The 26,572-nt window shown below is 50.4% G+C and overlaps 1 protein-coding gene across 4 annotated transcripts in view; it reads left to right on the top strand.

Moving 5' to 3' along the window:
- LOC144369275 (uncharacterized) overlaps nucleotides 1-26,572 on the top strand; it is a 30,722-nt gene that overhangs the window by 3,998 nt on the left and 152 nt on the right. For 2 of the 4 annotated variants that reach the window (XM_078028595.1, XM_078028596.1), the window contains 11 exons: nucleotides 3,929-4,116; nucleotides 5,083-5,288; nucleotides 5,525-5,730; nucleotides 6,804-6,918; nucleotides 8,301-8,416; nucleotides 8,582-8,812; nucleotides 9,896-10,010; nucleotides 12,313-12,413; nucleotides 12,580-12,696; nucleotides 13,671-13,785; nucleotides 15,681-16,055. In XM_078028595.1, coding sequence (XP_077884721.1) covers nucleotides 3,929-4,116; nucleotides 5,083-5,288; nucleotides 5,525-5,730; nucleotides 6,804-6,918; nucleotides 8,301-8,416; nucleotides 8,582-8,812; nucleotides 9,896-10,010; nucleotides 12,313-12,413; nucleotides 12,580-12,696; nucleotides 13,671-13,785; nucleotides 15,681-15,889 — 1,719 coding nt within the window. In that variant the 3' untranslated portion in view covers nucleotides 15,890-16,055. Of the gene's footprint in view, nucleotides 1-3,928; nucleotides 4,117-5,082; nucleotides 5,289-5,524; nucleotides 5,731-6,803; nucleotides 6,919-8,300; nucleotides 8,417-8,581; nucleotides 8,813-9,895; nucleotides 10,011-12,312; nucleotides 12,414-12,579; nucleotides 12,697-13,670; nucleotides 13,786-15,680; nucleotides 16,056-26,572 lie in introns of those variants that run through there. The other 2 variants (XM_078028597.1, XM_078028599.1) reach the window with 2 other exon arrangements.

Genomic DNA, 26,572 nt, shown 5'->3' on the forward strand with positions numbered 1-26,572 from the left:
TTTCAAGGGATGCAGTTCACCCCCACTCGTGGGCATATCAGGTCCACTGCTAACTCTGCGGGTGTTTCAATTGCACTCTCAGTGACAGTGGTGACTGTGTGCACATGAGCTGTGTTTCCAGCTGGGATCCCAGGATCTAGGGTCTTTGGTTCCACGCAGCCTATAGGTTGCCTGTTCCTCCAGGTGTCTGCAGGCCAGTGGCACGAAGGCCCTGGGCCTGGTGGTTTCTTTAGGTGAGTGCAATACGTGTCCAGAGTGTCGTGGGACATGATGGACTATAAATAGAAGCAATGCCTGGATACTCCTGGGATCTCAGTAGGCTCAGCCTGTGTGCTGAGAATTGTTGTGACCTCCTAATTAATGGGCCCCCAGAATCCCAGAGAAAAGGGCAAGTCCAGAGCAGTGGAACCTCACTGTCTCTGAGAGAACTTTTGGGGTGGGGGGCCGGGATACATTGATGTGAGGACTCTGATGCAGAGTCACGTGCTTTGAATCCAGGTAGAGGTGCTCTGGAACAGCCTGGGCTGGCACGTGGGTTCCCCACCTGCACACCTGTGGAACATCTTGGGGCTCTGATTAGCACAGCAGCCTGACCACGTGAGGGCATCTGCTGTCTCTGTGTACAGTGAGCTGGGTTTTCTTCACGTCCCTCAACAATTCCACATAACACCAGCTCTGAACCCAGAGTCCTGGGCCCTTAGTTGAGGCTCCATCAGCTCCCACCTCTCTCTACCTGACAGAGCCCTCCTGGCTCCCTCTGCACTCATTACATTGAAGATGAAACCCTGGAGGGTGGGACTTCCCGTCATCCAGAAGTTCCCAAACACATTCCACTGTTCCCGGAACTCAAATGGTTGGGGGGGCCACAAGCACCCTGGCATCCATGTGTGGGAACCATGGTAGTATAATCAAGAAACAGGAAGGAGAGGGGTTGGACTGATCAGTACAGATGGCAGGGCCTAGTACAGAGTGGAACGGAGAGTTCTCACCCGGGGTGATTGTTGTGATGTGCACAAATGCTCTGCTGGTGCTGGGGTGCCCGCATGGTTTCTGGGGTCTTGAAAGGCTACAGATGCCCACAGAGTGTTCTCAGATGCACAGTGGGAGGCCCGTTGCAATATGTACATGTGGAAGAAGTAGGAGACCCCCTTAGTGTGGAGGTGCCATCTAGAAGGCAGCCTCACTTCTCTGAAAAAGTTGATTGGAAAAAAAGGGTTCGTACCTGTGCCCAAAGGGCCATATATGCTCCTGGAAGTTGGTGGTGGAAATAGTTCTCCATCCATTAATCACTCCCTCACTCACTAATGTCCTTGTGTCCTTGAGAAAGGCTCTCCCTTTCCTGGTTTTCCTGAATAGAAATCCTCTTGCCTCTTGGGTGAATAGGGTTATGGGTTGTGCAGAGGGTGGTGGTTTACTGAGCATCTTAGGGACTGTCCTTTATGGAGCCTAATGATCCCAACTGGGGAATGAGGCCAGGGTCCTAACTGTGGTTAGTGTGAGGACACCATGGGTTCAGAGAGGGAAAGAAGGACAAGGGAAACTCAGATGTCCCTTCATGGCCCCTGGAGTTAGAGGACTTACCCCTTTGCACCTGGGATCAGGAGACCTCATTTCCTCGAGGACACGCACACTCAGACGTTAATCTTGAGTGTGGGTTCCTTTCTGGGGTCCAGGGCTGCTGTTAGCCACCAGGAATGACAGTGTTCTCCATGCTGAGTGGAGCCAGTTTTTGCCAGGAAAGAGCCCGTGGTCACGCCTTGTGCAAAGCATCCCACGCCAGGGGCTCCCATCCCTACATTCCTGTCCTGAAAGGAAACCACTCAGAGGCAAGGTGGGTCCAACCACCTCCCATGTGTTCACTCATCACTGTGTTCCAGCATCACCCCAGTTCACAGTCCTGATGGGATTGGATGTGGCTCAGAATGTCACCTTCATGAGCTCTACCCTGCCACAGCTGCAGTTCTGCAGTGGGAGAAACTCAAAACCTCAAAACACATGCACATGAAAGAAAAGAGCAAGAGCCAGAGCCCAAACAGGGCCACACGTGGCAAGGACAGCTGGAGTGCCTAGGTTGGGACTCAGAATGATGTCAGTGGGGTGGCATTGCTGCTGACACCAGCATGATAACAGAGAGCCAGCCCTGCTCATTTTGCGGAGCAGTGTGTTGGGGAAGGCAGAAGAAATTGAGAGGCAGGATTGAGTTTGGCCCTAGGAGGAGGTTGGGTAAAAGGCCAGTGTGAGTTGGAGGGCCTGGGCAGATAGAGAGAGGCCAGGGCACACCCCAAAGCCTGGAGACTGCACTTGATGTCCAGGGTTGTGAAACACCACCTCCCCTCTTACTCACAACTGAGAGCGAGGGGCATTGATGAGTTCAGTTTGTGTGCGGCTGCATCCAAGGTGGCTCGGCTAGGCACCTCTGTTTCCTTGACTCAGGAGGCTGGGAGTCCAGGCTCCACTGAGGCTCGGCTGGGAGGATCGGACTCTGAGTTTATGCCTGTGTTCCTGGTAGGATCCATGTTGGCTGAGCCTCAGTGTTTTTGCAATGAGAGGATGGGTGACTGTCATGTCTTTATCCCAGGACACACTTGCTAAATGGATTTGTTTGCTCTGGGGAGGAAAGAGAGAGAGGGGAGTGGTGCTGGAGACAGGGATGCAGACAGGGGTCATGGACTTGGCATAACTCGGTCTTGGAGGTGATATCCCATCACCTGTACCCACTTCAATTCCCATGAATCCAGAGGCTGAGCCCCCTTGAGGTGAGGGGTGAACCGGTTCTGGGCAGCAGGATGCTGTGGTACCTCGGAGTCTCTGTGAGACCCCAACACTAGACACACTTGGCCCTTTTGAAATCTTAGGAGAAGCCTTGGGAAGTTGTATGGCAGAGGGGAGCAGCCTCTGCATCTCAGTCCCCTCCAACTTGCCATGGTGTAGAGAGGGAACTGCAGCCACGATGGGACGGACATTGGCCACGTCCCTGTGTGGGACACAGGCCTGATTGAGTTGGGGTGCATTCTTTGTCTCTCCCCTTCTTGTGATAGTCCCATCTCTACATTTGTGCTTTAGCCACCTGTGAGTCCCATCTCTGGTTTCAGAGAGAATAGAGGGTGTTATGGGCCAATAGACACAATAAACCCTAGAGATTAGATGCTACCCTACTTTCCAGAAAAGACTGGGCACACCATGAGTTGCACAATGATGGGACCAGGGTCCAAAAGCTGCTGAGAGGGAAGGACTGGTTGTGAATGCATTTTTGAAGGCTCCAAGCTGGAACTCTAGTGGCACCAAGCAGGGCAGATGCTGGTGGGGATGTTTGGGTAGTTGTTGGTGAACACCTACCTGCGCACCTGAGATGTTTAGGCATGGAGGAGAAATCAGCAGCTCATAGGGCTTTTGAAAGTGGTCTTATGTGAAAAGAGGCTCAGGTATGGGCACAGGAAATGACATCATTGCCTTGACAATGGATCAAACAGAACATGGAACCCTGGTATCCAGGCACCCACTTAACTGACCAAGCCATCCGAGCTCATTTGGTTGGAGAAACTGGAGGGAGAAGGATGTTCTCCTGTGGTTGCAAACAATGCCGAGCCTCAGGCTCCCAGGAATCTCAGGGGGGCCAACTAGCCCTTTTGTGGATGCACTGGGTGAGGCTTCATCTTAGACGCCAGAGCCTCTGGCGATTGTCCCAGAGGAGCTCAAGAGTAACAGTGAGTAGCACAGGGCAGGTGAGCCCAGCAGGCCCTCTAATCTGATCCCTGATGAATGGCCCAGGACTCCTATTCTGACTGTGTGTGTGTGTGTATGTGTGTGTGTGTGTGTTTCTACTGATGGGAACTGTCCCATTGTGCTTTGACTCTAGTGTATTGGCACAAGTCATTTTTCTGTTTGTCACCATTTCCATTTTAAACCAACATTCTTGGTCCCAACCCAGGGTGAAAATGATGAGAACACGGAGGAGCCCTTCAGGGTACAGAGCCTTGAACCTTACAGGCAGGACCAGCTTAGGAATGAGCTCCTGCCTGTCATTTGTGGGAGGAACCTACATTTCAGCAGCAACATGGGGTTAATCTCCTGGGATTCCATCCCCACCCAGCAGGTGCTGGATCTCTTGTTCCCAAGGTAAGCACCAGACCACCAAGCCCAAGTGTGTAGCCCCCTCATGCCTGGGTCTTGGGGCTGCCATGTACCTCTCAGGGACCCAAAGGTTTGTGATACCTAATGAGATAGAGGACCACACTCATAGTGGAATGTCAGTCCCAAATGGGACGAGTCCTGGAGGTGCCTGCCACAGCCTTGCAAGGGGAGTGAACTCCCCTCTCAGGCAGAGAAACCATCCTGACTCCAGCTGATCCACAGAGGTCCGTGGAGCAGTCCCCACACACTGGGCACCACAGCTCAATGGTGTGCACTGAGCTCATTCCCAGGTGGACTCAACGAGGCCAGGTGGTCTTTCTGGTGTGATATTGGCTTTGTGAAGAATGTAGATCTGTGCCAGAGGCGTCTCAAAACTCAGGCCTTGGGAAAAGCACTTTTGGGTTAATAAAGACATGTTAATTTTCATAGTGGGACAGAGCATCCTAGCTGGGACATAGCTGGACAGGGGCTTTGGACCTGGCGGCTCCCACACCCAGAGATATGTGAGAATCAGCAGTTTGGGCTCATTCACTGATGAACATGGAGAAAGCACCCACTGTGTGAAGACACGTTTCCAGTCACGTTTCATAATTCATTGAAAAATAGGGTGCAAATGACTGCCATTTTGTCCCTTTTCATGGGGGTCAGCCTCAAACCGCAGGTGCCATGAGTACATATCCTACATGTGACTGCATCCTTGACTCCATGGGGCATAAGTGCACGTTGTCCTCTTCAGTGACTATGGTGGACCCCTGGACCAACTTCAACATGGAATGGGCTTGGGGTCAAGAGGGTGGGCTCCTGTTTCCAGAATAGGGACCTGCAAGGTGATTTGACTTGGGAAGGCTGAGGAAAGACTGCTCTCCCCAGTGTAGAGTCAGAGGTTTTCTCTGGAGGCCGTGGTGAAGGCAAGGCCAGGGTTTTGCTTACTCCACACCTTCCTCCCCACAGTGCCTCACCTTCCTTCCTGGGGACCTGGGTGAACCTCTACTCCGAGGCTTCCCATCAGCCTCCAGGCTTTCTGAGTCTGCAGCAGCTGCTATCCATGTGGCTCCTGCTGGGAGGCTTGAACCTGGAACACCAAGCACACCACCTCCTGGCCGCAATTGAAGATGGCAAATCAAGCCAGGCAAAGCCTGAGAGCCAGGTGGACTGTGGTGAGTACCTAAGGGTATATGAGGAAAGGTCCGACTCTTGTCCCACTGCAGGGTGTCTGTATGCCTGGTGTTGGGCTGGAAATTAGGACAAGCCTTTGTCCATTCAGGAAGTGACCCCAGTCTGCAAAGAGGTCCTGTGTGGGCTAAGGGCCTGAGTTCTTCCTGGCAGCAGGGGTATTGTCTGTCTGTGGGAAGGTCAGGGCAAGGCAGTCATGTTGGCATCTTTTCTCCTCTAGCTACAAGCTCAGTTCCTGTCACGGCTCCTAAGCCAACCCCAGAGCCAGAGCCTTCTCCCAGGGAAGGGGCAGAGCCGGAGTCCAGGACATCAGGGGTCTCTACTCGGTCCTCCCCAAGGCCCCAATATAACAAGCGGATGAGAGGCAGGTGCCTCATTCACGTCTACCTGGAAAAGGAAAGGACAACACAGTATAGGAGCATCCTGGTGAGTCTTCGAGCAGGGGAGTCTCCTGGGAGCCCACAGTGGGGAAGACCGAGTCCACAGCAAACACTTTGGACTAGGCCTGTCTTCTTGAACTGGAGCTTCTGGAAGGTCAGGAAGGAGAGCAGAAAGTGAGCAAGAGAGAGGCGGGAGAGCAGCAGCATGCCAGGTCTGGGTGCGAGTGGGCCTGCGTGTTTTGGGGTGTGCAGGTCAGAAGTGCAGGAGTGAGTGCTGGGTTCAGAGGAGGTCAGAGAAATATCAAGGGTACAGGCCATCCTCTACTGACCTTGGTAATGAGGAGGAGTATATTGAACCGTGGAGGTTGAAGCAGAGGAGTTGGCAGTCATTTTCTTGTGTGTGGGAGGGGATATGTTGCTGGTTGAAGGGAAGGGAGCCATTGTAGAATGATTAGGGTGGGTAGGTGTGGGTCACAGAGAACTGGGGGCCTTGGAGGGGCCCATTAGTGTCCTAGTTTGCATGTATGTGAATAGAGATTTAGCGGCTCTCTCTGCAGAATTTTCCTGGGTGTGGAGTATCCATCATGAGACTCTGGTGTCCACCTCCAGGGGAGCTATGTTGAACCACTGCACCTGCTGGGTCCGAACCTCCTGACACCCTAGCAAGCACTGACACTCTCGAGCCCAGCAGCTTCCATGCCTATCATTAAAGAGTCCTAGTGTGTGTTGTGCCCTGGCTGTCAGGACCAAAGCAACTAGGGTTTGTGCCTGGTCCACACAAAAATGCAGCTGCATCCCAGACCAGAGCAGGGATATGGAAGTGCACTGGACCATTCCTCCCATCTTGATGGGACTAGAGTGTGTCTGTACAAAGCCTTTTGGTCCTTATTCCCTTGTCCCTGTAGGGCATAGCAGGTTGAAGCAAACTCTTGTACCAAGATTGGACTAGAGGCTCATAGGAAGACCCCCACATGATCACATGAAGGCCTCAGGTAGCAGGGTATCAAGATGGTGCCCTTGTGTTGAGAGCTCACTTGTCTCTGATTGTCCTTGAGCACTGTCCTCTGGGTAGCTACTCCCAAATTCCCTCTCTGATGAGCTTTCTCCAACCCTGCTCAGGTGACCTGCCAGGACAGGGCTCCAGTCATCATCCGCAGGGCCTTAGATGCACACTTGCTCCAGCAGGAGGACCCAGAAAACTATGAGCTTCTGCAAATTCTCTCGAACCATCAGAGTAAGTGGAACCATCAGAGGGTAGGGAGCAGTGAGTCACAGTGGGCTCACGATAACTGGGAGCCAAAACACAGTGTGCATTGACCCAGTGCCCAGGATGAGTATGGTAGGACTTGTGCATAAAACAAAGTGTAATGATGGGGCATAAATCTGCAGGTTCTTCATGTTCCCCAGGGGCTGTGGACCTGCCTAACATGTGTTCTTTCCTTGGCCTGAGGAGGCATTGCAAAGCTATTATCCACAAGGGGCCAAGAAGAGAGGCTTCTTTGTCTTGTGTCAAAGAAGACAGACAACCACAGGGTGCCTACTTTGGCGACCTTTCCTGACCTAGTTGAGTACATGAGAAAAGCAGTTCAATGAAGAATCATTTCTGGTTTCCAATCTTTCTATTCATTGCAAACTGAGTCCACTTAGGACCAGAGGCCATTTCTAGAGAGAAGAGTGTGGTAGAATAGAACCCTTCACAGCTTGTAAACTCTCCTTGGAGAGAGAGAGAGAGAGAGAGAGAGAGAGAGAGAGAGAGAGAGAGAGAGAGAAGAAGAAGAAGAAAGAGGAGGACGAGGAGGAGGACGAGAAGGAGGAGGACGAGGAGGAGGAGGACGAGGAGGAGGAGGACAAGGATGAGGAGGACGAGGAGAAGGAGGACATGGAGGAGGAGAAGGAGGAGTAGAAGAATGAAAATAAGTTGAAGGAGGAGACCATGAATAAGAAGGTCAAGATGACTTTAAGAAGAAGCATGAGGAGAAGATGAAGAAGAACAAGAACAAGAAGGAGAAACACAAGCCGAACAAGAAGTATAACAATAAATTGATTAAAAATGTGAATGAGAATTATACTCATGAGGAGAAAATGCAGAAGTGGGGAACTCAAGAGAAATATATATCTCTGGATGGCACAGCCCTGCTGTGGACATCCTCCACCTACGCTCAACACACCTCCAAACCATACCCCTCCAATTAGTGTAGCCCTGTATGAGTGGATGAATCCACTGGCAAGGTGGAGGCACCCACCATCAAGTGCTTTTCCCCAAACCCACCTGTGATCATTGCTGCAGTGGGGAGAAAACCTTCAACACATGAGTCTTGGGGGACCAATCTAGATACAAAGTGTAGCTGTTTGTCTTTGGTGGGTCCAGCGTGAACTAAGAGGGTCTGGGGTACAAGGGGCTATTTCCTTGAAAGGTGTTCCTGTAGGGGACCTCCTGTGCATAGAGGGTCCTCAGGGAGGAATCAGTGGGGAGTCTTTGGTGCAACAGTAGCTGGATTCGGGGGCTCTCAGGTCTGTGTGTGAGACCTGAGCTGGCAGAGGCTCTCAGTTGTGGGGGATGTTGGGTAGTGTATTCCTTGAGTGTCACCTACCACGCCTCTGCCCCTGCCTCTCCAGAGCTGAGGATCCCTGCAGATGGAAACGTATATTACGCCCTGGATGGCAGAGTGGATTATAACTTTCTTCTTCGGGAAACAGCTGCCAGCAAGTTGTTTAAAGTCAAGCCAAAGGAGGTAAACAGCCACCTTCTTCAGTCTTTACTCCTGGTGCCACTCCACATCCTCCAAGGGGACAAGAACCTCAGGTTCTGGATGGATGTTGTAGAATGCCCACAGAGCCAATGCCAGGCTGGGTGGGGTGCAGGTGCTGGGCTTTGCTGATGTTTTCATCCCCCACAGTTCTTGGAGCCTTCTGTGGCAGTGGCATCCAGGATCCCAGCAGCTGTGAGCAGCAGCTCTGCGGTGGCTGCAGGACCATTGCCCCAGGCCACCCAAACCAATGAGTGGTGCATGAGAAAAGTCACCAGTAGCAGCTCCTCACTGCTTCACTCCAGCGAGCAGGTGGAAGACAGCCGCTTTGTCCACGTCCTCCTAGAGGGACAGAGCCTGAGGGAGACAAAGCGCATCCTGGTAAGCCCGACAGCAGGGCTGCCTCCTGGGTGTCCACACAGTGGAAGGCAGGAGACACAGCTAACCCTGGGGCTGTGGTGGGAAATTAAGAAGAGAGAGGTCAGTCTTAAGGGCTTGACCTTAGAGGGGAGAGCCTCAGCATGCCCAGCTGCAGCGGTGAGTGGGCCTGTGTATTGTGGGTTTGGCAGGCCAGAAGTGCAGACGAAAGTGCTGTGGACAGATGAAGGCAGAGATATGTCCAGGGTGCAGGCTGCAGTGCCTAGAACTTGGTATTCTGAATGAGTGAGGTTGGAGCAGAGGAACTGGCAGTGACTTGTCACACGTGTAGGAGGGGGTGTGTTCCTGGTGGCAGGAAAGAGAACCTCCTTAGCATGACTAGGTGTGGAAATGTGGGGTCGGGATCACCTGGGGGGTCATGCCACAGCTTCGGAATGTCAGTCTTTGCATGTATGTAAATACAGAACTAAAGGGGTTCTTGGCAGAATTTCTATGGATGTGCAGTAGACACGCTAATGCTGCAGGTGTCCAGCTGCAGAGGAGACATGTTCAGTGACTGCCAGTGCTGAGTCAAGTACATCATTAGAACCAGACCCGCACCGAGCTTCCAGAGCCCAGGGCCTCTCCAGGCTATCATGAAGCACTCAAGTGCACACTCTTGTATCTGAGTCTGTTTTGTGTAGTGGCAGTCAGGACCGAAATTTTCAGTGCATCTGCCTCTTCCACCCACAAAGGCAGCCTGCATCCCAGAGCACACTTGGTGCACAGATCCCTGGCCCATTGCTGTCATCTCAGTGAGATGAGAGTGTGTCTGCGCATAGGCAGCTTGGTCCTTTGACATGAGTGGAATGTGGCTCCCCAGGGAGAGGGGAGATGGCAGGTACGGGCAGATATTTGTACCAGGATTGTTCTAGTAGCACGTTGCAAGAACACAGGGGGTATATGGAGGACACACTCAGGTAGCAGGATAACAAGATTGTGCCCTTGTATATGTAGCTGAGATTTCTCCTGAATGTTTGACCACAGTCTTCTGGGTAGCTCCTCTAAAAGCCATTCTCTGATGACATTTGTCCCACCCTGATCTAGGTGACGTGCCAGGAGTGGGTGACAAGCCTCATCCGCAGGGCCTTGGACCAAAATTTGTTGCAGCATGAGGATGTGGACAACTTTGAGCTGCTGAGAATGATGTCTCTGCATGACAGTAAGTAGGACAATCAGACAGTGGGGAGACATGATCCACAGTGGGCTCAGGATAACTCACAGCCAAGAGAAAGTGGGCCTTGGCCCTAAAATTGCCAGAGTGTGGTGGGCCTGGTGCAGGAAACCAAGTGCAGTGATGGGCGTGTCCAATGTGGAGGTGTTCAGTGCGGCCCCAGGGGGCTGCTGGACCTCCCTAAACGTGTTCTCCCCTGGACCTGGTCTGGCAATGCAAAGCTAATATCGATGAGGGCAAGGCAGAGAGAGGCTCAATCCATCATCAGTTTGGTTTATGGCTCACTGATAAGGATGCCTTCAAATGAAGAGGAGCAGAGCATGGGTCCTGATTGGATCAGCATTGCTATGGACGGAAGCCGCACAGGTCCCAATCCATGGCCAGGATATGAGAAGTCCTGCCTACTCAAGAATGTCAGGATTGCAGCAACTGGGAACAGGACTCAGTGAAGAGGAAGTCAAGGCCAGGGGACAGCCTGTTTGGGTTCTTTTTGGAACAATTCCAAGTCCTCTGTGCCTGGGTGCCCATCTCCTGAAGATATCAGAATGGCCAGGTTATTATTCCTTCCAGCAACAAAGAAGGGCATCTGAAGAACAGAGGCCACAATGCTGAGCTGTCCACAATGCCAGTGCTCTTTCCTTTCTTGTGAGCCCGACACTCCTAGCCTCCACCATCCCAGCCTGTCCACAGTAGAACCCACCCTCTGTCGGGCACGTAAGTGAGTTTTCCCATTTTCACACACCGCCTCATTTGAGTTGGCTCTGTCTCACACATGAGGAAGACTGAGGTGCAAGGAGCTGGGCAAGGGGCAGTGTCTGCGAATCTCAGGGACTTGGGAGGCAGTGCAGGGGGATGGGGATTTCCAAACAGCCTCAGAAACTTAGGGAGACCCTGTACCCAAGTCAAAAGGCCTGGGAATGGTCTCAGTGCTTAAGTGCCTCTGGTTTTATCCCTAGTAAAAAAATAAGCCAGTCAAAAGGAATTACCAAACCGAGAATCTACAAAGGTGATTTCAGAAACAGACTTTCAACCCAAGCATCAGTTGAGAGCAGGCTCCAGACCAGGGGAGGTTTGTGTGTAACAGACGTCAAAAGGGAGGACTACGGGGGGCCTGGAACCCACTAGGTGTGATGGCATCTATGCCTTATGGCAGGAGGGTAGCAGTGATGCTGGCCCTCTCCTAGATTTTGGAAACCTTGTTTTCATTGGGGAAGCTTTATGGAGGTGGAATCTATTTTAGCAATCCTGGTCCAGATGAGGTGCTGACTACCACAGGTAGAAGCCTATCCAGAATGCGGTGTCTGTTATTCAGTCTTTCCTGACTGTGACAATGACAAAGAAAGGAAGTCACTTGTCTTTGGTCTTGGTTTCACTCCTGGCCATTGATTGAGAACTGATTTCATCTTGGACTACTGAACAGAGGCTGCATCTGGGCAGAAGAGTGTGATAGATTTGAACTCCTCAGGACGCCCCACCATTGCCAGAGAAAGAAGGAGAAGGAGGAGGAGGAGAAAGAGACACTCCTGAGTGGGGAGAGGATCACACGATAAAGAGCAGGAGGCAGAAGAAGAAAAAGAAGGAGGTGAACAGAAGGAAGGGTGGAGGGAGATACACAAGAAGAAGAACAAGAAGGAACCATGTAAGAACAGGAAAAAGACCCAGAAAGAACTACAAGAAGATGCAGGACAGAAAGAAGAGCCAGAAGTAGAACAAGAACCAGAATAAAAGTACCAAGCAGACAGCTCATGATGAGAAACAAGGGGAAGGAGAGCGATCCTAGAAAACAATAGAGTTCTCCAGGGCACCACCCTGCTCAAGTCCTCCCATGTCCATGCCCAACACCCCTCTGATGGATACCACCTCCCCTCCGTGTATTCATCCATGAGTGGATTCATCCAGGGCAAGGGGATGAATTCCCCCACCATCCAACGCTTCCCTGAATGCCCATGTGTGAGCATGGCTGCCCTGGGGAGAAAGGCCTAAGCACAGGAGCCTTTGCCAATCCTGATGCAGATCCTAGCAGTGTCCCTTTGGCAGATCCAACCTGCACTGAGAAGTTCTGGGCCCAAGGTGCTGTTTCCATTGCCAGGTGCTCTTTTGGTTTAGAATCCTGTACATCATCTTCTCCAGGGAAGAATCACTGAGGGAGTCTTTGGTGGCACTGTAGCTGGATAGGAGGGCTCTCAATTCTGGTGCAGGCTCGCCCTGGCAGAGACTCTCAGGGGTTGTGGGTGTTTTGTGGTCTAATCCTTGAGTGCCACCTAACAATTCTCTCCACTTTGCTCTGCAGAAATCAAGGTCCCTGACCACTCACTGATGTATCTGTCCATGAATCCACAAATCAAATATTATTTCATCGTGAGGAAATGCCGCGAGGTCAAGGGAAAGGAGGTAAACACCTACCTTATTCAAGCTGTACTTGTGCTGCCATTCCACTGCCACCTGGGGAAATAAGAAGCCTGAGCACCTGGACATATGTGCTAGAAGCCCATAGAGCCAACTGACAGGCTGGGGTGGCTTTCTGTTTCTGGGTTTGCTGATGTTCCATCCCCCACAGTTCTCAGAATCAACCTGCAAGTCCTCCAGGCCGCTTTCCCACAAGCAGGTGGGAGACACCTGCTTAATTCGTGTCCACATAGAAACAAAAAGCCCAAAGATGGCCAAGACTGTTTTGGTAAGCCTGGGAGCAGGGGTGTCCCCTGGTGCTTACACCTGGGTGGGGAGCAGACACTGGCCCAATACCATGGACTACTCATGCCCTCTTGAATTTGGAGCTTCTGCATGATCAGGAGGATAGATGGGAATCAAGAAGGAAGAGGTCAGTGTGAAGGGCTGGAGCTGAGATGAGGGAGAGCAGCAGCTTGTCCACCGCCATGTCTGAGGGAGTCTGTGTGTCAGGTGGCAGCATGCAGTCCAGAAGGGCAGAGGCAGGTATGGGTGACAGATGAGAACAGGCCAGGACCTAGGTTGCAGGTTCCTCTGTATGGGATGCTGGCCTCTATGGAGCAGGACACCAGTATGAGGTTCTGCATGTTCCTTGAACAAGGAGCTGAGAGGGTCTCTCTGCAGAGTCAGTATGGATGTGGAGCAAGCACACTAAATGTCCAGGTAACCCAATGTTTACCCTTGGCGGAACAGGTGCCCTCGTACACCCCAGCCAGCACTGAGCCTCTGGAGGCCAGGAGCTCTCATGGCTATCTTTCGTCACTCCTGTGTGTGGTCACGTTCCTGGGTCTGATTTGGGCCCTGGCAATCCAGACCAAAGCCTCTAGGTTTTGTGCCTAGGCCATTCCCAATGCCGCCTGCATCCTCGGGCAGACCTAGGATCTTGGAGGCTATTGTCCCATTCCTCCCAACTTGTGGGATGAGATTGCATCTGTATGCAGGTAGTGGGGTCCTTTCACTTGGAGAGGAGTGCAGCTCCACAAAGAGCAATGGCAGGTCCAGGAAGTCCTATGTACAAGGATTGGGCTAGTAGCCTATGGGAAGAGCCCACGCGATGAGCAGGAGGTCAGCCTCAGGTAGTAGGGTCATGGATGTTGCCCTTGTATTTAGAGTGGAGGTGCCTCCAGAATGCCCCTGCCCACTGTCCTTGAGTAGTCACTTCAAGGCCCATTTCCTGAAGGCCTCTCTCCCATGCTGCTCCAGGTGACCTGCCACGATCGGGCTCCTGTCGTCATCCGCAGGGCCCTCGAGCTACACTTGCTTACTCAGGAGAAGCCGGAGGAATATGAGCTGGGCCAAATCATCTCTCACCGTCAGAGTAAGTGGGACAATCAGATGACAGAGAGCAAGGGTCAGGATGTGGACTCAGGTCAACTCTTAGCACCAAAGAGTAGTCTCTGACCCCCAAGAACACTCCAACAGGGTGTGTTGGGCTCGTGCACAAATCCAACTGAACTTCTGCTGGTGTAAGCTCTCCAGGTGTTTTGGTATACCCCAGTGGCTAGTGTGGCTCCCCACCAGGTGCCCTGCCCAGGACATGAAGACGCATGCAAAGCTGACATCATTGATGAGTGAGGAGGAAAGCCTCTTTCCGGGAGCAGTATGGTTCTGTGGTCTGAGATAGGAGTGGTTTCAGAGGAACATGAGAATGCATGGGCTAAAGATGGAACTGGCATTTTGTGGACTGAAGCAGTAGGATTGAAAGCCTTCTGTGTGACCAGAAAACCACTGCCTGGGCAGAGCATTGCCAAGATTCTAGCAAGCAGTAACAGGATGAAATTGGGAAGAAAACACAGCCTGGGAGACAGCTTGAATCATCTGTTTTTGCATAAATTCCATGGTCTTCCGTACCTGAGTCCACTAGCCAAGGAGTGATCCCAATAGCCAGGTTATGATCCCTAACTAGAGTCAGATGAGGGCTTCCTGAGCACGTAGCCACAGAGCTCATCTGATAATAATGTCAGCGCTTTTTCATTGGTTGGTTGGTTGGCTTTTGTGAGCCAAACACCTCAGCAGCCATTATCCCAGCCTATGTACGCTGAAGACCACCATCCCAATGAGTTCTAGGATCACTTGTCTCCTATCTTAACCTTCTGTTAGGTTAGTAGAGTCTATGGAAGAGGAAGTCTGTCTGAGGCCTTGGTAGCCTAAGAAATTCATAGCAGAGATCCCCACATCCAACCCAGAAGGGATGGAGAACAGGCTCTAGGTTAGAGGAGGGCAACAGGAAAGAGATGTTCAGAGGAAGGAGAAGCTGGCTGTTGTATTCCCCCACTCGGGGTCATGGCACCACTGGGCCATACACCATGTCAGAGGGAAGCAGTCCCTTTGCTGGTCTTTGGAATCATTGTTCTCAGGAGGGCAGCATTTGGAATGTGGCCTCCATTCTCAGAAGCCTGGTTCACATGGAAGCAGGCTCCACCAACGCAGAAGCGTGGCTCTAATGTGGTATCCGTGCTGGTCAGCCTGTCCTCACCGTGGCCATACTTGAGGAATCCTAGGCCTTTTCTCTGGGTTTCACAACTTTCTCTTTGGTTGTGCACTGAGGCTGTCCATAAAGCTCTAGTGTGTGGCAGTGGAGAGCTCCTCAGCCCTTGCCACAAAGGCATAGACTGGGAGAGAGAGAACAAGGCTGAGAGAGAGGGAGAGAGAGAAAGACGGAGAGGAGAAGGAGGACCTCTACTTGGAGAATGAGGATTCAGTGGAGCCAACAGGGACAAGGTACTGGTGCCCAGGGCGCACTCCTGTTTACGTCTTCCACCAAGCATGCTCAACCTTTCTTCCAGTCCCTCCCACCTCCCAGTAGTGTATTCATCTTGAATGAGAATTGCATGTTGACATCAGAGCACTCACCATCCAATGCTTCCTTCCATACCCACCTGTGAAGATGGCTCATGTGGGGTCTGAATCTTCGGCACTTTTGTGGGAGATTTCAGATGCAAACCCTAGTGGTGTGCTTTGGCAGATGCAAGAGGACCTGGGATGTTTTGGAGTCCAAAGCCTTTGGTAGGAACAGACATTAGGTCTGTTGAAGTGCTCTGCCTAGTTCTTCCTCAGGGAGGACTGTGGAGGCTGTCTTGTTGGTATTGGTACTGAATTGGAGAGCTCTCAGGTGTGTGGCTCAGTTCGTTTCTGGCACAGGCTCTCAGATGTTGGGGTGTCCCAGGGAGCACCTCCTGAGCCACCTTATTTTGTACACCCCTCTCTCCCCAGAGCTGAGGATTCCAGCGCAGGCCAACGTATTTTACGCAAAGAACCCTCACACGAAACCCAACTTCGTGCTGAGGAAAAGGAGCCTCTCCCAAAAGAATGATGAGTGGATCCAGCCTCAACCTCCCTCTCGTCCTGCAAAGAAGAAGGCTGCAGCCCTCCTGAGGATGCTTGCAAAACCATTCTGCTGCTGTGTGCCTGGGCGGGGCTGAGGCAGCCCAGGAATATTTACATTGATTACTATTTGCTTCAAAGTTTGAATCTATAGTTTGCCATTGTCTTTGACCTTGTTTAGTAACACAGTTGTTACTCTATCCTGTATTTGTTGTTCCCATTAATATATTATTATTTTAAAATATATATGTTTTTGTTACCTGATCTATTGTGATGATTTGTTACCTGATCTACTGTGATGGTTTTTGATCAAAATTGTGCATTTGATGATAATGAATGCCATGCATTTAGGAACCTGTAGACTCTAGACAATGAATGAATGTCTACTGTTGCATGGACTGGTCTGCAGAGTCCTGTAGCATTTAAGCTTGTGTGAGGGCTTCATAGGGCTTGCAAAAAGTCCGGGTCAGATGGTCCTGCATGAAGCTTAGCTCCTAGTGGTCTCCTCTACAGCATAAGGGCCAAGGAGAAACCCACTTCCACACAGAAGATGGGAAGCTACCTTATGAAGGTGATCGTAGGTGTGGGACCCTCTTGCTAGGACCCTTTTTCTATTGGGCCAAAACTGTGCTCTGAATGTGATTGCTGAGAAGAGCTTGGAATTTCCTGATTGAAACAGTTCATGCAAGCTGCTTCCACTTGCAGGAACAAAGTGTGTTCTCGTTGAGCACTTTGGGGTGTCCCAGGTTGCACTAGAGTGTGTCAGAAGCACTTGTAATGATTGGCATTCACGGTTTCACATTGAAGCCTCTGTGCCATCTCTCAACCACTGATGGCTGCAAGTGGGTACCCTGCCTTTCAATGAGTTTTCTGAAAAAGTAGGAGTTTTGAAGGACTGATCTTCTCAGCATTCCCCTTGCCTCCCCAAGTTGGGTGATGTCAATTATACAGGCTTCCTTGGGAGCACACATTTTATATTGAGCTGGAATTGGACTCTGGATGCGATTGCTGAAAATAGCTGGGGAATGGGAGAATGGAAGCTGTTTGCTGCAAGCAGTTTCAATTTGCTTTGTTGATTAACTTTGTTGTAAGTGAGCACATGCTATTTTTTTTTCCTGTGGACCTAGAAGAATTCAAAACTGCTTCTTACAGGTGACAGGCATGCTTACACATTGAAGCCTCTGTGCCATTGATAAAAAAAAAACAGTTCACTCATGTGGGCACCTGCACTTCAAGTGAATGTTGTAAATGAGTGTGACAAATGGATGTCAGTGAGACTTTGGAGAACTGATCTTCTCAGCTGGTCCTCTTTTTCACTGCACGTTGGTGATGCTAGATTCAAGAGATCTCTTTCTGGCACCCTTTGTGTTTCATGCCTGAACTGTGCTCTGAAAGTTCTTGAGGAGAACAGCTTAGAAGTGCAGAAGTGAAGCTGTTTGTTGAAGCAGCTTCAAGCGGCACAAGCTAACTTGTTCTCAGTGAGCACATGGGGATTTTCCCTGGTTGAAGCAGTGTGAATGAGAATGGCTTCTCAGAGCTGGTAGGCATGTTTGCATTTGGCAAACTTTGCCATCTGTCACCCAGAGTTCCTTGCATGAAACCTACATTTCCAGTGTTTTCAGAAAGGTGTGATGAGTGGGTTTCCATGGAATTTTGTGGAATTGATCTTTTCAGGCAGTCCTCATTGCCTTCTCAAAATTGTTGATCCTGGTGCAAGGGCTCTCTTGTCAGCCAACATTGTATTTTGGGCCTGACCTCGGCTCTGAATGTACTTGCTGTACTTCCCATCTTTCCTCTCTCTGGTCCACTCCTCAGATCCCATCCTCCTTTCAATAGGGCCTCATCCAAGAAGCCTCCCCATGTGCCTCCCACTTGATTTCAACTTCTCCAGTGCACTTATTGTCTAAGCAGGGATTCCCAGGAGAGAGGGCTCTCCATTCTGCACACTGAAATTTCTCAGCAGGGAGGACTCCTCCATGCTTGGATGGCGGGGCTGCAATCACCTGGAAGGTGGAAATAGGAGGCTGGTGGTGTTCCTAGCCAGGATGCTGGTGACTGCACTGCATTTAATCTATGGCCCTCAAGGAGGTTTATGCTGCAGATTTGTGTACTTCTGCATCTGTATGCACACAGTTCTTCATGTGGGGAAAAAGCAATGTTCTCAAAGTTTGCTTTATATTATACTCAACTGGTAATTTACAAACCCCAGTGTCCCATCTTAGCCCAGAGCCATTCCATCAGCCCAGGGCCAGTGGGTGGTCCAGCGGTCAGTACTATGCACAGCTCCCAGGTGGCTCCAGTGTGTAGCTGAATTTGAGAGCCAGTGTACTGTAGGATTTGCCCTTGAGGTTAGAATTCATTGACTTCCTCTTATGTCATTTCACTGGTTCAGGATATTCCTTGTCTCATGGACTATTCTGTGAAATCTTCAAGTTAGCCATCTCTGGTCATTTCTTCCATTTGATGGCACCTGGTTCAACAGCTTGTTGTTGGGTGGGGTCGGTCATGGGCAGTCCTGGGTCACAGAGAGGGACAGGAAGACCCTAATGTGGAATGGTGGTGTAGAGAGTAAGGGTGGGGCCAGAGCCCACACTGTGGTTAGGGTAGGGAAGGGATCTGAAGAGACTACCTTGAAAGCGAGCTCTGGCTGCAGTTAACCAGGAATCAGGGCCTGGAAATGGAAGCCATGACAGGGCTTCTGACTAGAAAGGACACATCTTTCTGGGCTCAGTTGGAGGTCCATCGAGGCAGAGGAAAAGAGAGAGGATGCAGGAGAGGGGGATGGTCTAGATCACAGAGCAGCTCCGTCATCATATCTTAGAGAATGGATTTTTTTCTTCCAGTTGTTGGTAAATGCTAATTCATTCACGTGTTACATTCACATCCACCTCGTCCATTGGAAAGGCTGCTCAACCACCACAGGCAGTGGTATCTTGGTGGATGTGTGCATTCTGGATGTGTGGAGGTGAGGTTGGCGCCAATAGAGTGTGTGGGCGCTCAGGCATTGGCAAGCTTGCTTTGGAGAGTGAATCCTCTAAATGTTATTGGGCTGTTTTTGAAAGATCGTGTGGTTTGGCTAGACCTAGAATGCTTCCACACAATTTAGCATGGTGTATATTTTAGAGAGCATGATCACTGAGGGGCAGGTTGCTGGTGTGAAGCCGTGAGCATTAACATCTATCAAGTTTCTCACCTGGAGTTGGCTACCTACAACTGGTGACAGTGTTTTGCTCCTACGGAGCAATACTGAACAAGTCTCTGGGCCAGTAATCCATTGCTGAACTCCATCACTAACAAAAAGTCCCTGAGTGAAGGTGAGGACCAGAAGAGCCCGGGAACCACCTGACAGCAGCCCTGAAGTCCTGAGCTCTGGCACATCATATGCCAACTCAACTGGGTATCAACCTCTTCCTGGGCTCATTAGAACTGTGTGCTTCAACTTTCAGAAACAAATGCAGAATGACAGAATCTTCTCTGAGGACACTTTTCTAAGTCTTGTTTGCAGCACGTGTTCTAACTCTTATTTGCAGCATGTCTTCACTGGAATGAGTAGTCATTTGGCATTCTGTTGTACTTAAAATTTCATGAGATTCTGTCGCTCCCACCTGACAGATCCCTTTCCAGAACAATCTTGGGGCCCTGCTGCAGGGACACCCAGTGAGGATGCTCGAGGAAACCTTTCTGTCCAGGAAAGCGGTGGGGCTGGTGAGGGCTGGGGTCCTAGGGTGAGCTGGCTGCGGCTTTTTACCTGAAGTTTCCCTGTCCCGCCCCTTGATGATCCTCCTGGAGTCGGGCCCCAAGTGACTTCTCCCTTGGCAGGCTTTGGGAGGCACCGAGGAACTGTCTGGTGCCCTGTCCCTGAGGGCGACAGGGCTTTCAGTGTTTGCTGACTTGAGTTGTAAGGATTTTGTAAGGAAGACTCCAGCCCTCCACCTCTACCCGCAGACATCCAATGGATGGCTAAAGGCAGAATTAGAAGGGCAGCATCTCTGCCTCAATATATGGCCCATCCATCCCCTTTGCCTGAGTCACCTTGGATTTGTTACTGGACCCTGCTGGCTGCATCAGTGCCCACCAGCACAAGGAACAGGCAAAAAAAAGAAATAAAAAGGAAAAAATAAAGAACTTTGATCAAACTGGGGAGAAGCAGCCAGAAGGCTTGGAAGAAGCCCCTGACCCACAGAAGTGGTTACAGTTTATAGAAACAAAACCCAAGTGATCTACATACGTGAATTTCCTTGGCCTGAAGAAAAGCAAAAATGGGAAAAACACAGAAAATGCCTAGGCAGATGGCCTGTGCCCAGGCTTGAGGAAGGGCGGGACCCATCTTAGCTTTCCTGGCTCCTGAGGTGGGCGTGGGGTTGCAGCCCGTCTCTATTTTCAGCAGAAGAAAGTTGCTCTTAATTCAGAATCCAGACCCCCGCCCCCATGCAGTCTGTTTCATGTCCCAGGAACAAGGTCTGATTGATGTGCATCTGAGAGCCAAAGCAGGTGACACAGCTCTCCTGACAAGGCACCACCTGGCCAATCCAGGGAAGATGGACAGACCTCAACTGGTCAGGACCACCTGCTTTGGCAGCTGTGCAAAGCCCAAGCCCTTTCCCTCATTCCCCTCTCTATAAAAGCTCCAAGTCATTGTCACCCCCTGAAGACAGGCTAAGATGTGGGTCCCCTGCCTTCCCCGTGTGGCTGCACTGATAAAAGTTCCTTTCTTGCTGGGCATGGTGGTGCATGCCTGTAATCCCAGAGATTCTCGGGAGGCTGAGGCAGGAGGATCACTTGAGGTCAACCTTGGTGATTTTGTGAGACCCTCAGCAACGTAGCAAGACCCCTTCTCAAAACAAGAATAAAAAGGATTGGGGTGTACTCAGTGGTAAGGCACCCGGGTTCAATTCCTAGTCCTTTACCTGGAGCTGAAGCTCCCTGCCTCCTTTTCTTTTGCGGGTTAAAGCTTCCCCTGTGCATTCAGTCTCATTGGGCTTGGAGTTACCATTGACCCAACTCATAAGTTCCCATCTCTGGTATCTCCACCTCCTCTTGGTACTGGGGATTGGACCAGGGGCTCTGCCACTGAGCTACATCCTCAGCCCTTTTAATTCTTTATCTTAAGACAGTGCCTCAATAAGTTGCTAAACCTGGCCTCAAACCCACAATCCTCCTGCCTCAGCCTCCTGAGTCACTCTATCACAGGTGGGTGGCACTGTGCTCGGCCTGTGGTTGCATTTGGATGCAGTCCAAGCTGCTGCAGGTTTGAGGAATGTTCTGTGGGCATCTATATAACAGTACCTGCAGGGGGCGCCAGACCCTCTCGCTGTTTTTTTCTGTGGATGTCTGCCTGGCCTGCAGTGGGTTGGTCACAGGACATTCAGGAGAGATCTAGGGCACTGGGCAGTGCCCTCCATCCAGCAGGTGACCTGGCAGGAAGAGCCCTTGCAGCAGGGAAGTGGGGTGGCACTCTGTAAGTGAAAGCACAGAGCTCTCTGATGACTAGTGACTAACACAATGTGAAGCAGAAACATCCCATGAATTTCATGTTCAAGTACAAAGCTGGCTAGTATGACTGGATGGCATTGCAATCTCCTGAAGGTCCTTCTTGGATTCATACAAAAAGAGAGAGCGAGGGACTAAGGGGCAGGAAGGAAACACAACTTTTTCAAACACTGAGATCTGGAGTCCAGCTCCTGCCATGTAGTCAGTGAATGAATAGATAATAATTGTTTTTATGGGACCATGTGACCTGGGGCTGCTCGGCTTCCTGTGGGCCCTCAGCATCCCTATGTATAAAGCAGGGGCACAGACCAAGGGTGCTGTCAGCTTTCTGCTGCTGTGACAAAGCATCTGAGAGAATCCCCTTAAAAGGAAACAGGGTTTCTTTTGGCTCATGGCTGCATAGGTCTCAGTCCATGGCACCTTAGCCCTGTTGCTTTGGGCCTGTGACAGCACAGTAGGACATCCTGGCAGCTGGAGCACATGACAGAGGAGGCTGCTCATCTCTGGGTAACTGGGAAGAGGGTGGGTAGGACTGGGCTGGGTCCCAATATCCCCCTCAAGGTCACACCCCTAATGATCTCATTCCTTCCAGGAGGCCCCACCTACTAAAGTTTCCATTATGTCCCAAGGGCCACAGGCTGGTGACCAAGCCTTTAGCACATGGGCAATGGGGACATTTGACATCCAAACCACAATACCAAGTGATCATTAGCTGGGGGCTAACCCCTGGTCTCCGGGCCAACCCCTCCTCACAGGCCAGGCCTGGGGAGATTGACTGCATTCTGCAGGACACCCACTGTAGGCAGCTGCCTCAGCCAACATGGAAGTCCTTAGCAGAGGCTCTTTTATTTCATGGGGGGTGGTACCAGTGATTGATCTCAGGGATTCTTGACCACTGAACCCCATCCCCAGCCCAATTTTGAATTTGATTTAGGCTCAGGGTCTCACTGATTTGCTTAGTGCCTTGCCATTGCTAAGGCTGATTTTGAAATTTTTGATCCTCCTGCCTCAGCCTCCTGAGGTGCAGGGATTCCAGGAGTGCACCACTGCGTTGGCCAAGGGGCTCCTTTTGGGCAGTGGGGTTTCCTTGGAGAGAAAGCTGACCCTGTCCTGGGGTCATCCCTGATTTGCCCACACAGCAGTGCTTTGTTACTTTTTCTTTTCTCTGGAGGGCAACTCAATTCATACCTAGTAAACATAGCCCCACAGGTTCTCTGATTAAGAATAGTGCAGAGCTGGGGGGCAGTGGTACATGCCTGTAATCCCAGACACTCTGGAGGCTGAGGCTGGAGGATGGCATGTTTGAAGCCAACCTTAGCCATTTAGTGAGGCTCTGAGCAACTCAGTGAGACTCTGTCTGTAATGAAGTATTTTAAAAAGGGCTGGGGATGTGGCTCAGTGGTAAAGCACCCCTTGGTTCAACCCCTGGTACCAAAAGAGAGAGAGAGAGAGAAGTGAAGAAATAAGGGAAAACAAAACTCAAGCTAAGATCTTAACCCTGCAAACGCAGCTGGTAGAGAAACGTGTTGACTTCAGGGCTATGAGGATTCACCTCACCAAGACTCAGGTAGCAAATGCTCTCCAAACCTGTCATCCTCAGGGCTGGGTGAGCTCCGTGGTAGAGCACTTGCCTAGCATGTGCAAGGCCCTGGGTTCAATGCCCAGTGCGGCAACAAAAAGAATTTCAGAACCCCATGTGATCCTCAGGTCCAGGGAGAGCAGTCAGAGCAGCTGTCTGCCCCTGAGACTGGGCCTGGGAGGACTCACTGGGAGGATGCCAGGGGGCTCATCAAAGGTCCGGGGAATTGCCACCAGTGCGGCCAAGGTCACTCCTAGATGGCAAAATGAAACCTGTGAGCCACGTTTTCTGTGACTCTCAGGAATCCCTTCCACACCTCTGTCCTTAAAACAGGGAAGAGTAATAATGTCACTCAGTCCCTTTGTAGTGCTGGGACCACAGTGGTCTTTAGAGGAGATCTCATGGCTGCCCTGGGTCACCCCCTGCTTCACATCCCCTTGGTGACCAGCGGTCTCTTCCCACCTGAATGCTGTCCAGACCCGACTCCTGGGGTGCAAGCCTTCCCCTCCTCCCTCCACCAGTGCTCACCAGCTGCCCTGGGGCATGGGAGGCTGTGACCCAGGCTTGGGTAGGGCTTCCCCCTTAGCCAGAGCCGTCCTGAGAGCCCCAGGCTGCAGCCCCAGCCTGGAAGTGGCTGCCTGGAACAGAGCAGGAGGTTGCTCCCTGTGGCCCCTCTGGCCCCTCTCTTCCTCCTGTGGAAGGAGCATGTGAGGAATGGCTTGTCCTTAACCCTGTGCAGAAGCTTCCAAAGAAACCGCTTCAAAGCCCTGGAGCAGGGGAGGGTTTTGAAAGGTTTGTGGAGCCATCTGAGAAGAAATGGCAGAACTTCAGAGATGAACAAGAGAGCAGGAGTTCCAAGCCTCTTTCGATGGAGTTTCTAGCAAAACAGGATGTTGGTTGCAGGAGCCAGATGCAAGCCAGGCTCAGATGACCCCATGGAGTACCATCAGGCGACCAATGGCCACTTGAAAACTGTATCGTAAAAGAGCTTCCAGTCCTGAAGCGTAAACTATGCCAGGGGCCTCCACGCTAAATGACAGAAGCAGGCACACAATGACACATGGCCTGTGACCTCACTCATGGAGAGTATAATACAGATGTACCATAGAAGTAGAAAACATTATTGTGACCAATATTTTCATAATGATGATTATTAGGATGGCCTTTCATGTTGGTTGTGATAATTGACAGCTGTCATTTTACAAATAATGTTGATCAAACGCTCCCTCTGGGCCATGCTCTAGGCCAGCCACTCTACCTGCCTTGCCTACCTGATTCTCACAGTGTCCCCAAGAAGCCAACACAACAAACCAGAAAGCACAATGTCCCTGCTAGCAAGTGCAGGACCTAAGTCTTGAACCCAGACACAGAGACCAACCAAATTCAATGAAATATTTACTGGAATATTGGTAGAAATCTAGGAGAAGAGGCTGTGGCCTAGAAATGGGGAGGGTTGGCTTCAATCCTCAAAACCCAAAGCTGTCAAGATGGTTCAATTGACCATCCACGTTAGAAACTACTCTCCAACGAAATATGCCCCAAACATTGTCAAAACAGAGGGACCGATTGGGAGGAAATGGCAACCCAGTAGAATAGGAGGCACGAGGAGAAACACAGATGAGCACTATGCACGGGAGGAGGTCACTGGAACACAGCTGGCAAGAAGATGAACACAGGCTCAAATGATGTGTTTTATTTATTTATTTTTTACCCAAATTAAGGATGTTGATAATATGTGCTGGGAGGGGATAGGAAGATAAGCTTTTTTCATACACTTTGGAGGCACATTTAACATTATCCATGAAACTTAAAAAATGCACGAATGCTATGCTCCCTACAACACAGAAATTCAGGTCTTGGGACGTGCCCTGGGAAGCTCCCAGAAGGAAGTTCATTTCAATGCCGTGTTAAATTATAAGACGTGTACAATGCAATGGCCATTGGCAGGAAGTCTGTGGCCACAGTGAATAAGGAGGCACGTGCTGACTGCAAGTTCTTAGGACCTGTGGGTGGAAAGAAGACCCTGGACCACATGTTTCAGCTGTGGGACACAGACACAGCCCTGAACATAGGCTGGTCCAGCGGCACTGTGCATCTCTCCAGATCCACACGGTGTGGAAACCGCAGCCATCACTTGGCTTTAGGGACAGTAGCTGAGGTGATTTTCTTTTCTGAGAGATAGGGGACCACGGGTGACTCCCTAATAGACAGATGACCAGAGCCACCTCTGGGGAGAGTCTGGGCCAGGAGGTGATGGGAGAAGAGGAATTCGATCATCTGTTTCCATTTTTCTGTGATTTGGTTCAAGTGGTAAAGCGGTGCTATTTATTAATTAATGGATCAAATAGGTTCATCATTGTTTTAGAGTACAATCAGGTGCCTTCAAACTTTAGGCTACATGGGCACATTTGAGAACGGTTCCAGCCATTCTCTCATCCTTTGGGTCATTCCCCTCCTATGTCCTGTGAGACATTTTCTATGTGAGGCTTTAAGAAGAAGAAGAAGAGAATATTCTGTAAAGAAAACCTTATGATCTGTGCATTATAAAATTGAATGGGTTCATTCAGAAATCAGAAGTTCTATTGAAAGCTCTTTGCATGAGGCAAATAAAACTTATTTTTAGGCATCCTGGTGAAGACAAGGTTTTATCTTTATGTCTCATGTCTGTGTTTTTCTTTTTATTTGTTAGAATGAAATCCATAGGTTGGCAGACCATTCTATCAGATGTGTACCTAGATGACATTTCAATTACCCACTTTTACATGGTAGACATTTTGTACATGAACACTGCCTGTCTGCAACTTTTTTTAAAACAGGACTGGGCTCAGGAGCCCAAATACCAATGTTAGCTGGAACATGTTCTCCAGTTTGGCCTATCTGTCAGTATTCCCTGAGGTCATCTGTTCCATGAGCTTCGTTACTCCTGCTCCCTCACCAGCTTTCATAGAAACCACATGCTGTCTATGAGTCAGAGACACCAATCTCACAACATAGCATTCTTTGAGTATCCAAAGTCCCACTTTTCACTTCGCCATGCCTGACATTGTCGGTAATATTTATCGGCAAATGTGAGATTTTCAAAGATCCAATTCTATGTGCTCCTTTCTCAAAGAGCCTTAGGCAGGGCTATAGCATACATAAATATGAAGGAAAGGCCTAGTTTTTAAAATGTCATCCATTGAATAGTTGACACATGTCTGAGATATTTTTTATTTTGGAGGAGGTATTATTTAATAGGGAATTCCAACAGCTACATGATAGTGAAATGGGAAGTCTTGCATCCATTTTATTCTTTGTGATGATTTTGATGAGTAAGGATAAGATACTTCCTTGTTCCAATGAAGATGTTGCCCACTTCTGTGAATGGATGCACCGTGTCACCCACTACTTGCATATCTGCATGTTGTGCTTGACATTACCATCGTACTCGGCAGGTGGCAGAAAGTCAATACTGAAGTTCAGCTCTGGTGTTCTAGCAGCTGTGCTGCAGATCCTTGGTGTGCCACCTTGTGCAATCCATGCTGCTCTGTTCATGTTCCTATTGACTTCCTGGTGATGAGCATCATGGTCTCCTGGTCTTGAGAATGGCCAAGCATTTCTCTGTGAATGTGGAAGGTGGGCATGTGGAAGGCTTCAGGGAGGAGGGATCATTGATCATGTACTCTAATCCATGTGCCTGTTTAATGACCTGTTTTTCTTCTTGGGTTTTAAG

The sequence above is a fragment of the Ictidomys tridecemlineatus genome, chromosome 12 (assembly GCF_052094955.1).
Source record: "Ictidomys tridecemlineatus isolate mIctTri1 chromosome 12, mIctTri1.hap1, whole genome shotgun sequence".
NCBI classification, from domain to species: Eukaryota; Metazoa; Chordata; class Mammalia; order Rodentia; family Sciuridae; genus Ictidomys; species Ictidomys tridecemlineatus.